The following is a 15815-nucleotide window of genomic DNA, read 5'->3' as shown; positions in this document are numbered from 1 at the left end:
GTACATATTCATTCTTCCCATCTACACAATTCTGTCGCCACTTTACCACCCAACGTAGATCCAAAACCTCTTCTATATGCTATCTCCATCATCATCATTCATCGATAAAGCTAATCTCCCACAAACCCTTATAGACATGCGAACTTCTCCCAAACGTAGTCTCCACCCGTACACCCGGGGCAGCCTCTTTGAACACCCCTACCCACTCCTCCTGTGTCCTCTGCTTTACGTTATGCATACTCATAGTCGTAACGTCCCTCCTTCGATACGCAATCTCCTCATGTAGTGGGAACTGCCCTGACACAGGAGACACCCCATCCGTAACCAAGATACGGGTAGATGCACCCACTCCTCGCTTAATAGCTCTCATCAATCTCACAACATCCGTATCGGACCAGTTCCACAACAAATTTCTAATAACGTATAGCCATACCGTATGCGTATCGCACGCGGGGGGTGAATCGAAAACCGACTGGCAATGCGTGAAGGATATTCGTTCCCGACAAGAAGATGGAACTTGGGCGCCGCCACGGTCGAGGAAGTCTTGAGAGTCGGAGCGGACTTCGAATGAGAGTTCTGGGTGGTTTTGTACGAGGGAGACAGAGGCGAAGCCGTAGCGGCCTCCGATCTCGATGATCTTCGTTCTGGTGGTGGGACTGTGCTGCTGGATATATTCCTCAATTAGGGCGTCCGCGGGGTCGAGGGCTAGCATATCCATGTGTTCAGTACGTCCTCATACAGGGACAGACTAAGGTACTTACCACGCGAAACACCCCTCATAGCATGACGGAATCGTTCTCCCTTGTCAGGATGGCAAGCGTGCCAGTCGTACATTTCCATGCCGAATCTATCATATCAGCACGAATCAATCACACAATCCGACGGGTTCTACCCACCCCTCCTTAAATGCCGACACCCCGTCGGCATACCCATTCGGCTTCCGCGCCAAAGCATCCGCCAAATGCGCACTCGCAATACGCGTCTCGAATAATCTATTCCATAAGCACTCACACCCCTAGCTCGCAGGAAAAACGTACTGGAACTCCAAACACGCCCTTGAGTCACTGTCTTTGATTAGCTCTTTCGACACAGCAGTCAAAGTATAGACACCCGTTTCGGGCTCGTCAATGATGCGCCGACACCGAAGTAGCCCAAGAATCCGAACAAGTTTGTCCGCTGGGATACCGGATTGAGATTCGAGGTCTTCAATAGATGCCCGCCCCGAGCGGGCTATATGCTCCAGGGTCTGTGAGTGGAGGAACGCATATAGCGCCCCGTGGTCCCAGTGGGAGGCGACGAACTCTTGTAGAAACTCTTGTGGGCCTTGTATGAGCAACGTTAGCTCGTCCAGGAGACCAAGAGCTGTAGTTCGTGTAGCTGTTATCTCAGAATCAGACCAGAATGTACTTTCGGTGTCTGCGGAGAGTGACGGAGGGGGGATATCAGCTTCATTGCAGGTTTGTTCAAGCTGGGTGCAGAGTGCGAGGATCTGAGTAGCTAGTTCTCGAATAGTTGAAGTCATTTTTCCGGCTGCTAAATTAGCTTTCTGGAAGCACTTTATCCTAGTTTATGCCAAGGAGGGGTGGCTGTCGCTATAAATGATCCTATTGTGTATACGAGCGAGTACATTCCGATGCGGCGTCCGGAATCCGAGCAGATTACATCTGTCAGCATACAGCTACCCCATGCTGCCATGAACACAATAGCAATATTACGATAAAGGCAAAACTCAATCGTTCAATTAACTCTCCCAAGTCACACTATCTCTCTGAACCCTCAAAGGGGAAATACTAACATCTCAAACACCCCCACACCCCCTTGAATCCCTACATCAAAAGAACGACCCAAGCAACCCCTCAACCTTGTCATAAAACTCCCCCTTATCAACTCCCCTCAACGCCCTCCTCACAATAACCGGAACCTCATCCCTACCCACACCCAAATCCTCCAAGGACCTAAACCCTAGCCTCAAAGTCTCGACCAACGCCACAATCCTCTCCCCGACAACCCTTGCATCGACCTCATCATCACCCGTCCTCACGCCCCCTACCGCATCCACCAACCTCGCAATCTCCCTCCCCTTCCCCTCACCCACCATAAACCCGACCACTTTCCCAAGCGTAACACAGCTCGTAACCCCATGCGGGATTCCATACGGACTCCCCAGCGCATATCCCAGCGAATGCGACAACCCCATCCCGGCGCCCAGATCCTCACCTTTAAGTCCCGAGCTAGCAAACGCAGCTAGCATTAGCCTAACAGTTATGGCGTCGTCGCTCATATCACCATCTTTCTTCGCCTTGGGCAAGCACTCGAACAATTCCCTCACTGCGTATATAGCAAGGATCTTCCACGGCACTTCACTGGCAGTAGGATGATACATCGCCTCGACGGCATGATCTAGGGCTCTGATTCCCGTGCTGAGCCAGAGATCCATCGGGGTGTACTTTGTATACACCGGGTCATAGAAAATAGCATGTACTGCCATTTTGGCATCTCGGATGCCGGTTTTAGTTCCATCGGGTTGCGTGGTGCTTCCGGCGGGGGTGGTTTCAGCAGCGCTGAGGGTCGTGGGGATGGCGAGGTGGGTTAGGGTTATATTGGTGGCTTGGTGGAATTTGAGGGCAAGGATTTTAGCGGCGTCGATGGGGGAGCCGCCGCCTAGGGATATGAGGGTGTCGATTGTGGGGTCTTCGGCGTGGAGGGTTAATATAATGTTGATGGCATCGTCTATGACGTGGGAGGGAGTGTGTTGGGCTATGGAGGAGATGGTGGCTGCGTGGTGGGTGGATAAGAGGCTTTGAAGGCGCTGGACGAGTGGAGTTCGGGTAGCTAGCGTCGTGCCGGTGATGATGATGGCTTTGGATGTAGATTTTGGGAGGGTACCGAGGAGGTGTTGGGAGACGCAGTCGGGGCCGTAGTAGAGGTGCTGGAGGTGAGGATTGGGTTGCCAGTGGCCGGAGAAGGGGTGAGGTTGAGACATGATGGTGGTGAATCCTGTAGATGGAGTTGTAAATTGTGTGCGTATTCTGCTCGGATCTCGAATCAAGACACGGCCAAGTGAGCTGAAACTTGTTGCTGTGTATTAAAGGCAGAGTCCCCTAATCCTCTTGAACTATGCTAATGCTGGGAGAAATGGAATGTCAGCAATAATCGATACGCTGTGACATTTGGCAAGGTTCTGAGGCTTTCACGGTCTTATATACTATTCTACTAGTAAAACTCTATCCCTCTTTATGAATATCCTTAACGATGGGGCAATGAGTGGCTCTGCCAGCGATGCATTGCCTGCTCATAAATTATGGAAAACACAGCCAGGGTTCGCCGGATTTCGGGTACCGAGCTGTGCCCCGGACCCCGGAGACACAGTGTAACAGACACCACAAGATTCCCTATGATGGAAGAAGGAAGGTTAAGAGGAACTTAGGACAACTATGTGATGGTAAGGTCTAATAGGGCCAAGTGCCAAGCGCCAACTGATCTTGGTGAGCATTCAGTCCTGCCGAGTGGTTTGTCGCACACGATTTACCGATTACCACTTAGTCGGCTTTTGTAAGACATCATATTTTGCTACGTATTGGCACACAGTTACTCATTTCAGTCAGCTATTCTCCATCAGGGGAAACAGAGGTATGATTGCAGTCTAGCCGAATCTATATATGCCTAGACGATGCCTAGCCATGCCAGTTATGCTGAGCTGTCACTGCAAATCGTCATCGCCCACCAGCCTCAGACAAGCGCCTGGAAGTACGTCCGCTCCGAGGACAAGCGGCAAGCACAATCTACAGGCATCACCTTACAGTGCATCCCTATCTTCAACACCACCTACGTGCTCATAATGTGAATTTTTCAGTGCCACAGGCGGCCTCCCGCTAGCTGTTGGCCACGTCATCAATCCTTCGCCGTCCAGAGCCGGGGTTCCAGCGTTCCATGTCCCGAGCGGCGTCGCAGGTCCAAGGGAAGGCAGTGCCAGCGATGATGCGCCGCTGAGCCAATTCTCCCAGTTCAAAGGGGCGGTTGATTGCTGAGCCACCGGCCAGTATGGGGGACTGGGGAGGTCATTCTGAGCAGGGGCCCGAGGTGAGTCAATAAAATGACAGCCCAAACGTGCGTCCACAACAACGCGAACCAAAGACATCAATTCTGAGAATGCCCATGCTATCTTTTGGTGGTAGGTATTTGCCGGTATTTGGCTAGCATGATTGGTATAGCAAGCTGACACCCGCCGCAGCAAATCCAAGTCGGATATCATGCCAGCTGGAGTTTCACGCGGGGGCGACATGAGAAGATCTTGTAATAGAATGAAAAAGGTGGGAACGGAGAACGCGTTTAACACACTCGTGAATGACACTTTAGGGAAACAATGAGACTGATGGTTGCTATTTGGTGTGGTTTTTTCTCCCGTTAACAAAGCGTTGAAGTAGTATGAAATCGCCGGATCCTGGTCCCCGTGTGCTATCAGCAAAAGCAAACAGCTCAACCGCGCATCTTGCTGAATTTGTCGCGTGTGATATGATTCCTGTCCATGTTGAAACGCCATGATTCGCGTTGCCAAGAACTCCATCGTATCTATAGCATGGGATCCACAGCATTCTGACGGAGCGTTTTGGCCGTGGAATAAATACAATGTCCGACCATACTCATCAAGCTGCTTTTCAATGCGCATCAGCAGTTCTTGGCTGTCATGTGTGTTCGCAGAAATCGAGCCGACTTGAGCCAGTCGGTGTATGTCTTCCTGCACCATGGCTAGATGGAGCCGGGTTGAGTGCTTCCCTAACTCGTTACTAGTTGCACACAACTGAGTAGCGATGTTATATTCGTCACATGGCAGCCAAAGCACTGATCCACGAAGCGTATACAAACTTCTATCACGGACGTACAATGCTCGAAGTACCTTGCCTCGTTCGACCTGTTCAATGTCGCCGTGGTCTGAAGCTTGGCTGCAATTCAAACCTAAGATTCGCGCCAGTGTGCACGCATGGGCGAATATCAACTCTGCCGATCCAGAATAGTCGAAAGCTTGTGCCGCAACACTCTACATATTCAATGTCAGTTCTGCACACCAGAAGGTCCTAAGTCTACTACCATACGAGGAGAAGCAAAGCCTGCACGTTTATGAGTCTAGGCGTATTTAGCAGACCGGGGCAAACCACTACCGCCCGGCTGGGTACAAAGGAATGCACAAAGTTTTCAAGCAATCCCTGCGTAGCTTGGGATGTGACCCGGGCCAGCAGGGTAATGGTGTGGAAGCATATGCCCCACGCGGCATCATCGGGCTGCGGCTGATGCTGCGAGTGCAGGCGCTGGAGGTTGGCGCTTAGATTGTCCGGTACGAAGACATCGGTCTGGCAGTCTAGGTTCTGGAGGAACCGATCTATGGCGGCGGTAACTTGCTGCCTAGGCAGCAGTGGAACGACGAGCCGGTCACTGTACGATGGGATAGGTTCGGATACTTTTGTGATCTCGCATAAATGCTGTAACATTTCGCAGAGCGGTCGCCCTATAGGCCCTGTTGCGTGGGGTACCGACTGAACCCTTACCTTGAGGTTTTCGCACAGAGCAGCAACGCATGAGCGTCCAAAGTAATATTTTGACTGTTTAGGGGCAAGTATCCCGGAAACCTCCTGCTTGTGCGCCTCTGCATCGTCAATATCAACGCAACTACTTGTTGCAGATACACCCTCTAGCAAGGTTCTTGCTTGTGATGATTCGTGGTCCTCTTCGAACCCCGGAGTCCGGGGGCCAAAACCATGGAGTCGACTAAGGTGAGACTCGATTATCGTCAATCGATCCTGCAGTCGTTCAATGCTACCGCACCTATAGCATGATTAGCGATCGATGTCCTTGCTAGCCAAAGAGATTCACTGACAATAACTTGAGGTGATTAACGCGTTTGGCAGGAATCCGATACAGGCAAATCACACCGCCCTCTCTCTCGCAGTTATGACAATGAGGCCGTTCCCGGCCGCAGCGTATCTTGCGCTCTCGGCATCTGGTACACGCCAAGTCTGGCATGGCATCTTCACCGCGGTTCTGGGATATCGCCGTTAGTGCGTAGTAGGACGATGTCAGTAAGATGAGTGTCATACTTTCTTGTGCTTCATGAGTGTTTCAGCTAGGTTGCGCTTTTCCGTCAAACTTCGATGTCCCTGTCCCGGAAATTCTACCACCTTCCGAGCCACCAACAATGTGTGCACCAAAAGAGCGAAAATATTCCAGCTTGTAGAATGTGCATGACAAAGGTCAATGAGGCTACACTATTATACTCCATCGTACTGAGCCTTGCCATCAGCAGATTGGCCAGGACATTCGATAACTCTGACAAGGGAGGTTACACTTGACACGCCCTCTGTCTTATTCAATGGCAGAAGCGGTAGCTTCTTCTTGGTTTTCGCCGGGGGTTCGATTGGTAGCCCAATATACGATTCCCATTTATTACCGCACTCCTATGGCTTCACATCCTTTTTGGGGGTTATAGGGTCCACTCAAATAACAGGCGCTAATTTCTCAGAAGTGACTGTGAGCCAAAGGGAGGGGTAGTGATAAGGTGACGTAGGCCAACGACGACATGGATTTGAAATCAGACTGCGGTGATTCCAAGTGCATGAGTGTGTCGTTCCTTCTCGTAATAGCTAGATCTTCAGGCCTGTGATCCTATTTGGAAGGCCAGGAAACAGGCGAATGCCTGTGCTCCATTGAGTGAACACAAATAGCAATGACATATGAGGGGTGTTGCCATTTCCGTCGGCAGATGGCCCCTACCACTGCAGCATGCCTCGGCAGGCAGCAGCTACAACTTTACTACGCCTTTATCCGAGACTCCTCTTCGCAGCACCGCCATGGATAGGCTGGATGGAGGTGCAGCATTGTCGGTCAACTCTTGATTACCGCTGAGTCAGCGGCATACGGGCAGCTCAGCCAGCCATCCCGATGTCAAGGATGGATGCGCTTGCTGTCTCAATGCTATAGGACACCATCTAACCTTTCTCCGTGTGATGGTGGCGGTCGGGATGCCGGTATAGTATATCTAATGCTTTTACTCGAACAGTTCTACTTAACGATGACTTGTCGGGTATGACCAACAGTATCGGGTCGACTTGTGGAAATCCTGATAACTGAGTCGTACATCTTTCGGTCGTCCAGCTTATAGTGCATGCTGTACTTGCAGTCAACATTCAATCCCAGGGGTTCTGGTTGCTGGCCATTGTCGAATGCACGAGAACCGATGCGTTCACTAAAGAAGACCAATGCCTTGACATAAATCTGGTATATTCCCGGTTCACTAGTTCGACGTGCGCCTTAAGTCCCTCAACGAGGACGAAGAACATATGCCAGTGGTCTTGACCCAGGGTCAATCTCCGACAAATCCGATTCCGTCCGGATTAGAATAGGCCGGTGGTTGCTGAGAATCAGGCTGACATCTGTGTAACAAGACTATCTAATCGCGGAAGGACGGTGATGGTTAGCTCTCAGCTCCCGGACCTCATCTCTAGGAAAATTCGTAATCCTGCTCGGGCTGACGTCTCAGGTGCTCTGCGGGAATTTTAGCTGCAAGAGGCCGCAAATAGGCTACACACGCGGTCTCGAGCGCTGCTAATGACGTTGTGAACTGGGTATGTAGGAAGTAAATACCATACATGGTTCAACTAACATATTTCAAGTTCCCGATCATATGTTGCTGTTCCAGCCTGCAGAAACGGTGCTTTTTGTGCAATGCTGAATAACTCCCTGTAACTCGCTGGCTAATGGTGGCGCGACAAACTGGCCATACCTATTGGGGATATTTTCTCTCGCAGTAAGTCTGAATTCGAGAAATCTATAGCAATTATGAGCATAGAAACCGTCTTGTTCGATCGAGTTTATGCTGAGGAATTAAATTCCTTATTCCCGATGTAGTAAATATATGTTTCAAGCCTCAATAGGAGCAAGACTACTTTCACAAAGCAGTGGGTTTGAACAATTGTCATCGTAGTTCTCAGGCCGAACATATACTATAGTAACGTGTTAAGCACATACATATGAAACTCAGTTTGAATATGATGACGATGGGGTGGGTATATAAAGTACACTACTATGGAGGGAAGGTGAGGAAGTTATTTGAAACGATGCGATCGGGAGCCACGTGACAACAGCTCATTTTAGCCTTATAGGGGCAGAAAAAGATGAAGAGTAACAAGTAATCCGATATGGTGTAGTGGCTAACATCGCCGTCTCTCACACGGCAGCCGGGGGTTCGATTCCCCCTATCGGAGCTCAACATTTCTTTTTGAGTTTTTTTCTCAATCACCCGCTTATGATATGATGCATGTCCCTTCCAAATTTTCATTTAATTTTCTTTTGATCTCTTACGCGGCAAATTTACATTGCCAGTGCAATAGGATAGCAGTCCGATCAGGCCACAGGGAATCCACAGCAACAGACTCCATCTTGACTTCTACCATTACAAGCAGTATAACTTGCTACTGTTCCATTAAGAATTTTCAAATTCATCCTCGACGATATTAATTTCAATTTGCTTATGAACGGATCTTCGATTTGTTCAATATGCATCTCCAAAGGATCCACTATATCTCCCCGGCCAAACAACCCGCCCGTAACTGTCAAAATATCTCAACCACTAAGTGTTGATGCTAATGGTGTACGGCGCAACGGTGAACCAAGCATCAGAGCCCGTCTTCGGCTCCGTACCCGCACCCAAAGTCTGCAGATACAAGCTCGACGAGACACCCTCATTATCAACGAGATAAGTGAAGAACTCCATCAGATCCGCAGAGAAGTCCGTGATAGTCTCGCGGGCCACGAAACTATACACGGTCCAGTCGTTGGGTCCCTCGTAGAGATCCCAGGTGTAGCCACCGATGGTGGGACTAGCGATAGGACCATCCGAGTTGCCAATGGGCTCGATGCCTCCGTAGGCGGCGAGCCAGATCATGATTTCGTACTCGTGGGTGGCCGTTGTGGAGTCCGTGGTGGCGAGGAAGGCATCGTAGGAGACGTCAGCGACGAGGTCGTCGCCCGTGTAGCTGATATCATGATTAGACAGTAGCTTTATTGGTGATAGGGGATATTGGCTCACCTCCACTTCCAGGTAGAGGGAATCGTAGTGATCGTGCTCAGTTGCTTGGCACCGACGTTCAAGACGGCATTGGGATAGCTCTTGACGTAGTCGTCACCGCCGGCCCAGGTCCATGACGTCTGCCACGAGATGGAGTTGCCGCTGTCATAGTCGAGGTAGGTACACTCAGAGCCAGAGGTAGCGTAGTCCTCACCCCAGAGATTGTTGTAGAGGATGAAGTCGTCGGTGGTGATGATGTTGTTCTTGGTGCAGATGGTGCCAATGGGGTCGCGGGCCGCCAGACCCGCTAGCGCAGGAACAGCGCTCGCCAAGCACAGGGGGATAGACAGGTACCGGTTCATGATGATAAAGGTTCAGTGAACTGGTCGAGATTCTGTGTGAGGAATTGTCAACCGGGTCGGTTTTCTACCTGGTTTTATTTCCTCTGTTTTGTTGATTAAGGGGGAACTAGGTTTCGCCCCCAACTTGACTGAGTGGGAATTGGATCATTCTCTTCATCACATTCCTGCTAAAAAGTTCATCTTATGCCGCGTTGCGGTCGCAGTCGAGTGGCTTAGCGGGTGGCCTAGTCTGACAGCAGCTTAGCGGGGCCATATCGGGCATGCTTTACGGCGATCGATCGATCCTTGTTGGAGAAAGTTGGTGCGTGAAGCTTGCACTGCCCTCGGAGATAGTCTAAGCTGTGAGATTAACGGAGCTTGATTGCGCCCCACTGATTGTGTCCGGGTAAGCCGGGTGTTGAGGTTCAAGCGGTCAGCAGCAAAGTAGCTGGAGCGTAGCAGCTGTGCTTTTGGTATGTGAACGCTAACAAAGCATATTATCCCCGATCAATGTCTGCACTAAATATAAGTTACTAGTTGGCCGTAGTCAAGAGTTGCAGTCAGGAGAGCTTACATGAATTCACCTATTGGTTTTCGAAAGATCAATGCCCCCTCAATGGTGCTCGTCAAGAATTGGAAAAATGAATTCTGCAAAAGTAATATACAAAAAACTGTTGTGTGTGCTTTATGGTATTGTTCATCTGAGTAGAATGATAATAAAATATCGGGACCCAGATGTTGCAGATCTTGCCAAGCATAGTACTAACAGCCCAGATGATGACACAATCCGAGCCAAGCATGAACCAGGTCTTTAAAGGTTAGTACTCAGGGGATAGTCGATATAGTTGCAAGTAAATATCTGAGATAAAATATCCTCACCACGTGGCCAGCCTTGGCACAGCATTAGTTACATGGCTGCATAGTTGCATAGTTGCATAACTAACTAGTTAGTTAGTTACTTCAAGAATGATGACGAATCCAGCATGACGCCAGTGCGGAATTGCTCCGGACCCCGCATAGTTGAGCCCTCAGATGATGGCATTGCCAACTGTCCCTGCATCATTCCTAATACTCTCCTATTCACCCTTCTTCTCCCATTGAATCCCCCAAACTATCATCAAATACCTCCAATATCAACATCACCACCACAATGACCATCCACCAAGCGGGAACCGCCGACAGCTGGCACGGCATCATCCCAAGCACCGACTTCCCCGCCGAACCCGACCGCTACCACCTGTACATCGGATACTTCTGCCCATTTGCTCACCGCGTCAACTTTGTCCGACACCTCAAAGGTCTCACAGACATTATCAAAACCAGTGTCGTGCGAGCGTACCCAAAGGGAGATCTCAAGGGCTGGCCGGGATGGAAGTTCCCTGAATCGGACGACGAGTACCCCGGATCAACGGTGGATCATCTATACGGAGAGGATTACCTGCACAAGGTATATTTTCGGGCGGATCCCGAATATAAAGGACGGTATTCGGTGCCGCTCTTATGGGATACGAAGACGGGGACGGCGGTTTGTAATGTATGCTACCTATCTTTGTGTTGAGATGGAGATTCATTACAATAACTGACGGATGTGCTGAATCTAGGAAAGTCTACAAATGCTCCGCTGGCTCCCCAAAGCATTCAACTCCCAGATCCCGTCATCGCTGGCGGAAATCGACCTTTACCCTAGCCATCTGCAAGCGAAGATCGACGCGATCAGTCCGTGGATGCAATCGGACGTGAACTCGGGTGTGTACAAGGCCGGATTCACAGACACGCAGGAGGAATACGACCGTAATGTGGTTCGGGTATTCGGGGCACTGAACAAGCTCGAGCGCATTGTCTCGCAGAATGGCGGCCCGTTCGTGCTAGGGAAGGAGATGACGGAGTTGGATGTGATGCTGTATGCGACATTGATTCGATTCGACGTGGTGTATGTGGAGCACTTCAAGTGTAATTTGGGGACCATCCGTCATGATTATCCGGTGCTTCATAACTGGCTCAAGGGGATGTATTGGGATGTGAAGGCTGCGAGGGAGACTACGGACTTCAAGCATATCAAGGAAAATGTGAGTCTTCTAAATACGCCCAGAGAATATGTGCTAACTGCAATAGTATACGAAGAGCCACTGGCATATCAACCCGAAGGCGATCACACCACTAGGCCCGTACCCGGACATCGAGGAGGGCGTGGAGAGTAATTGGGCAAAGTTGCGAGTTGGAGGAGTGAAGCACCCGGCTGTGTTGGAACATGAAGCCAGTATCCCCGATGTAAGCCAGTAGACCTATGTCCAGGATTATGGGGTCATACCATTAGCCATGACCGCATTGTCTTCATGAACATTAACGCCAGCCAAGCCGGTCGGAAGTGTGCTCCGCAAGGTAGCCAGGATATGATCAGCGGATCTGCAGAATGAGAACGTTATTTGAGCGACATGCCTTGATTTGAGCGAGCTGAATTGAATTGTGAGATCTCCGATCGGTAATCTGCTATAAAAACTGGGATGAAATCTGGTTCGCCCTGAGTCGTACGTGTCCTGAACCCATCCATTGACAGAATGCATCTAGACCAGAGTACCTCTCAACCAACCATAGCATCTGTCATAAAAATACGATTAGCCAGTACCTTGGTTTAATGGCAGGTCGCAAATGTAGTCGATCACGTAAACGCCTAGAACGTAGTCAAGTTCCCCTGACCCGGACGGAACCGTGGTTCAGATATAGGGACGTAGATGTAGCCGTGGCATGGCCGATGGCTATCTTGAATTTAGGTGGAAAAGGCAAGCGACATGCCATCCATTATTGAATCCGGTCTAGGTGCACAATATAAAACTACAGCCTTCAAGGGATAGGACTTTGAACCTATAATATACAGACACCGGTATCGAACAAGCCTGCGAGTTATTCTCAGTCAAATTTTCCCAATCTGGCCTAATCACTAAGACCTTAACACCATCTTGAATAATATCACATCTAGATAAGAGAATCAGAATTCTTGATAAAAATAGTAGACTACCACTAGTAAGTAGTAAAACACCGCATTTCAATTTATCTGAAGCAACCGCCAGATCGATCAACGGCTATCTCAACGGTCGCCTCCCGGCCACCCGAGAAACCCAAAAATGGGTCCCCGCAACCCCTCAAAAATGGTAGTCTCCGATCGACTGGGTCATAACCATGTATGTAGAGCATCCATCAATGACATGGTTCTAGACTTTCTTCTGACTGTTGAGCATTGCAGAGAATATGGGATAATATTGTTGTAGAGAAAGATATAAATTGACCTTCATGGTCTTCAGATCTATCTACCATCACTCTCATCTACTACCTCTCTACCTCTCACACCTACAAGACTTATCCAAGCCACCCTATACCACTCTACCTACCACCACCGTATGTATTTCACTATACACTACTACAAAGCAGACATCTTTACTAACAGTTCCAATCAGATACCAGAATGAAGCTCATCCTTCTCTCCGCCCTCTCCCTCCTGGCCGTCTTCGCCACCGCCAATCCCATCGACATTGATGTCGGCGCGGTGGTCTCGGGCGCTGCAGATGCAGCAGCCAGTGTTGGCGCGGATGTAGATGCCGCTGTTGGTGATATTATCTAATTTGTTACTGCCTACATCTGTTGTATGTTGCGCCTTTCTGACATATCGTTTGGGTTGGAGTGAGGGCTGACTGTTTAGTACTAGGTTAGATACTAAGTTTATGGTGGGAGTTAGGCGATGGAGTACTTTACTATGTATATATTATATAAACACATAAAAATTGATGGGAATGAAATGATTGTATATGAAATATCTTCGAAGTATTTGTTGGTCATGTTTTATCCCTATCCTACTGTAGGGATGAAACTGTCTCAGCCCAGCTGAGGAATTCCCACGGGTGGCGCCGCGGCGTACCTACACTGACTGTATCTTCAACCACCGCTTCATCTGTAGCCTACCGACATATAACAAACACCCTTGGGGGAATAAAATGCACATTGTTCCACAACATACACATCTATATACGTAAACGGTGAAATAAACGAGAGACAAGAATTGAAACATATCAACATCTATCTAACCCATCGCCCTGCGACAGCCAGCCAGCCACCATCCACATCAAGAAGAAACAGGCAACAACAACGGAATGACCTGGTTCATGTACGAGTTATACACGGTATACGAACTCGTATTTCCCAGGAAGATCTGGTCGGAGATGTTCCCGACCTGGCTAATCAGCGTCGGGAGATGCACGGTATCCGGGACGGAGTAGACCATCGTAGCCAGGGCACTGTGATTGCCGCCCCTGATGGCAGAGAATGAGTCTTCCGACACGGCGCTCAGGAACGAGTCGTAGGGCGACTCGAAGACCACAGTGGAGTCGGGAATGGTGAGGTAGGCCGAGTCGGGGACTGTGCCGGGGTTGGTCACGACCTATACATATCATTTATCAGTTACTGCGGATGCAAGGTGGTGTACGAATGGGGTAGGTGCAGGGGGACATACAAAGTTCTCCGGTCCCAGGCCGGAACTCTCCTTGATGAGATTGGCGAGTTGCTGGTAGTACGAAACCAGCTCCTCGCTGTAGGCGTTGGGGGCTTCGTCGAGGAAGATGCCGTGCACGGCGAAGGAGGAGTTACCGGAGGCGGAGGGCCAGCCGGCGTAAGTCTTGATGTCGCTCTCGACATCCGAAATGGAGCGGGTGCCCTTTTCTGTCGGGACGTAGCCGATGGCGAGTACGTTGCTGTAGCTGGTGAGCCTGGGAACAGCGGTCAGGAAGTTGCTGTCAGGGAGACTGCTGGAGCCGGGACCGCTGTCGGGATTGATGATGATGGTGAAGTGGACGTTGGGGAAAGCCGCGACGCTGGGGAGGTTAGTAAGTGGGGATTGCAGAGTCATGATATTACAACATACAGTTCTTCCATGGGGGCCCAGGCGCCAGCTTCGGGATAGACGTAGAATGGGATGATGACCTTTGCGGTGATGTTGCTCTCGACTACCGCGGCGGCAGAGGCGGAGGCGGAGGCAATTACTGAGGATACTGCAGATGGGGCCCAGTAGCATGCGGAAGGGGCTTCAGTAGGAGCGGTGCTCTGAGCGATAGTGATGAGGGTGCTGGGCTGGGGTTGCTGGGTGGGATTGATGGGATGATGGTGACGGTGACCAACGTGCTGGTGTGCTGCCAAAGCCTGACTGGGCAGGAGGGCCACACAGCTGAGCATCCCCAGGATGAGGCGAGAAGTAGATCCGAACATGGCGGTAAAGTCTTGAGAATCGATAAAGGAATGACAAAAAGTTGGGGAAATGAAAGACGAGGCGACAGGCTTTCCAGAAGCTGGGAGTCAACACCATACCATCCAAGACCAGCTGGATGGGGCCCTGAAGGGTTATATACTGGCCCCCGAACGGAATGAATGAGGGACAATGAATGAAAGATGAGATGACAGGTTTTTGGCGCTGGAAATGATGGCGCCCCCCATCGGACATTTTAGGTGAAACACCAGGCGGGGATCCGATTCGAGCACGAACCGGTGAGATGCTGGATCGGGTGGAGATTGCAGGGTATAGGCAGTTTGGCCATTAAATGGCATTCGTGGTGGTGATTGGGCGATCTGGGGAATGACGGGGGCGTCGCTGGAAATTACACGATCCGCTCGGACTAAAAGAACGCTCGGGGTTGCGGGTAGCAGATGGTTTCAGAACGGCCGTTTGCTAGTGATATATCATGTTTCTAGTACATTGTGCTACTGACTATCCCGTATACTTTGATGTGATAGACAGGTCAACGGTGAATAACTACCTTGGAAATGAAGTGTCCTACTTGTCCCTTCTGTTTCTACCATCACTGGGCATACCGCTGGGAATGTTCCCCACCGCGTCGCGGATGGCCCCGTCCAATTTCCACACGTCGCTGCAGGATTCCAAACCGACCCAACATTTGGGCCATACGCGAGCGTGAATCGCTTCCTGTGGTTGGCGGATCCGTCGTTGCGTCATGAACTATGCCTGCATTTGGGGTCCTTGAGCTTATATGAAATGAGCAGTTGGTCCAGGAGCAGAGAGGGACCGCCACTGTCAGCTGGTGGGCTAACGCTGGTTCTTGCAGGTACTGTCTGTCCTGTCTTGAGGGAATCATCGGAGTTTACGCGCTGCTCACCTACCCAAAGACGCAGGTTCAAAATTGATCTGCTTGAGATGATATCTCCGAGGATATGCAGATGATATCGTGAGGTGTAAATCTGGGGATTATCTGGTCAAGAAAGCAATGCAGCGACATGATCATGGGGCCGGAAGTAGAGGTACTGGGAGTGACGACCAGGTACACACCGGGTTGCCGCCATCTAGACCCGGCGATGGAACAGGATCTATCACCACCCCCATGGCTAGTGCCGCCTCGTTTCGGGGAGCCTGTTGATCGGTATTTGAC

The 15815-nt window shown here is 50.3% G+C and overlaps 6 protein-coding genes and 1 non-coding gene across 7 annotated transcripts; 2 read left to right on the top strand and 5 right to left on the bottom strand.

Annotated features, from left to right (window-relative positions):
- Positions 1-94: 94 nt before the first annotated feature.
- On the bottom strand, positions 95-1522 carry BO87DRAFT_369453 (O-methyltransferase; the record flags this gene model as incomplete). Its single annotated transcript, XM_025621978.1, has 4 exons — positions 95-705; positions 762-847; positions 930-992; positions 1038-1522. 4 exons carry the CDS (start codon positions 1520-1522, stop codon positions 95-97), a joined length of 1245 nt encoding a protein of 414 aa, XP_025474692.1.
- A 309-nt stretch (positions 1523-1831) lies between these two features.
- Positions 1832-2983, bottom strand: BO87DRAFT_449092 (iron-containing alcohol dehydrogenase; the record flags this gene model as incomplete). Its single annotated transcript, XM_025628331.1, has 1 exon — positions 1832-2983. The coding sequence occupies one exon, from the start codon at positions 2981-2983 to the stop codon at positions 1832-1834; it is 1152 nt and encodes a 383-aa protein (XP_025474691.1).
- Positions 2984-3796: 813 nt separating this feature from the next.
- On the bottom strand, positions 3797-6015 carry BO87DRAFT_449091 (Zn(II)2Cys6 transcription factor; the record flags this gene model as incomplete). Its single annotated transcript, XM_025628330.1, has 3 exons — positions 3797-5035; positions 5091-5817; positions 5870-6015. The coding sequence occupies 3 exons, from the start codon at positions 6013-6015 to the stop codon at positions 3797-3799; spliced, it is 2112 nt and encodes a 703-aa protein (XP_025474690.1).
- A 2165-nt stretch (positions 6016-8180) lies between these two features.
- Positions 8181-8252, top strand: BO87DRAFT_t257. The gene has a single exon. It is a non-coding gene; the product is annotated as a tRNA-Glu (tRNA).
- Positions 8253-8471: 219 nt separating this feature from the next.
- On the bottom strand, positions 8472-9538 carry BO87DRAFT_380754 (xyloglucan-specific endo-beta-1,4-glucanase A). The gene is made up of 2 exons (XM_025624368.1): positions 9077-9538; positions 8472-9023 (listed from the first exon to the last, which is right to left on the bottom strand). Exons 1-2 carry the CDS (start codon positions 9415-9417, stop codon positions 8618-8620), a joined length of 747 nt encoding a protein of 248 aa, XP_025474689.1. The 5' UTR covers positions 9418-9538; the 3' UTR covers positions 8472-8617.
- A 923-nt stretch (positions 9539-10461) lies between these two features.
- Positions 10462-11968, top strand: BO87DRAFT_380752 (putative cell wall organization protein/glutathione transferase (Gto3)). Its single transcript, XM_025624367.1, has 3 exons — positions 10462-10930; positions 10998-11462; positions 11509-11968. The coding sequence occupies exons 1-3, from the start codon at positions 10547-10549 to the stop codon at positions 11674-11676; spliced, it is 1017 nt and encodes a 338-aa protein (XP_025474688.1). The 5' UTR covers positions 10462-10546; the 3' UTR covers positions 11677-11968.
- A 1213-nt stretch (positions 11969-13181) lies between these two features.
- On the bottom strand, positions 13182-15048 carry BO87DRAFT_463197 (spherulation-specific family 4 protein). The gene is made up of 3 exons (XM_025629219.1): positions 14303-15048; positions 13895-14252; positions 13182-13822 (listed from the first exon to the last, which is right to left on the bottom strand). The coding sequence occupies exons 1-3, from the start codon at positions 14641-14643 to the stop codon at positions 13508-13510; spliced, it is 1014 nt and encodes a 337-aa protein (XP_025474687.1). The 5' UTR covers positions 14644-15048; the 3' UTR covers positions 13182-13507.
- Between the last annotated feature and the right edge of the window lie 767 nt (positions 15049-15815).

The sequence above is a fragment of the Aspergillus neoniger genome (genome assembly GCF_003184625.1).
Source record: "Aspergillus neoniger CBS 115656 unplaced genomic scaffold BO87scaffold_52, whole genome shotgun sequence".
NCBI lineage: Eukaryota > Fungi > Ascomycota > Eurotiomycetes > Eurotiales > Aspergillaceae > Aspergillus > Aspergillus neoniger.
Note: the sequence above shows the minus strand (reverse complement) of the source record. Positions and strands in the feature narration are given on the sequence as shown.

What these genes read in the sequence shown, in the direction of transcription:
- BO87DRAFT_380754 (XM_025624368.1), bottom strand. Translation starts at nt 9,417, where the DNA reads ATGAACCGGTACCTGTCTATCCCCCTGTGCTTGGCGAGCGCTGTTCCT. An exon ending in CCCTCTACCTGGAAGTGGAG is followed by an intron (nt 9,024 to 9,076) that starts GTGAGCCAATAT and finishes TCATGATATCAG; the next exon opens with CTACACGGGCGACGACCTCG.
- BO87DRAFT_380752 (XM_025624367.1), top strand. Translation starts at nt 10,547, where the DNA reads ATGACCATCCACCAAGCGGGAACCGCCGACAGCTGGCACGGCATCATC. An exon ending in CGGGGACGGCGGTTTGTAAT is followed by an intron (nt 10,931 to 10,997) that starts GTATGCTACCTA and finishes TGCTGAATCTAG; the next exon opens with GAAAGTCTACAAATGCTCCG. An exon ending in TCAAGCATATCAAGGAAAAT is followed by an intron (nt 11,463 to 11,508) that starts GTGAGTCTTCTA and finishes TAACTGCAATAG; the next exon opens with TATACGAAGAGCCACTGGCA.
- BO87DRAFT_463197 (XM_025629219.1), bottom strand. Translation starts at nt 14,643, where the DNA reads ATGTTCGGATCTACTTCTCGCCTCATCCTGGGGATGCTCAGCTGTGTG. An exon ending in TGGGCCCCCATGGAAGAACT is followed by an intron (nt 14,253 to 14,302) that starts GTATGTTGTAAT and finishes TAACCTCCCCAG; the next exon opens with CGTCGCGGCTTTCCCCAACG. An exon ending in GCCTGGGACCGGAGAACTTT is followed by an intron (nt 13,823 to 13,894) that starts GTATGTCCCCCT and finishes TGATATGTATAG; the next exon opens with GTCGTGACCAACCCCGGCAC.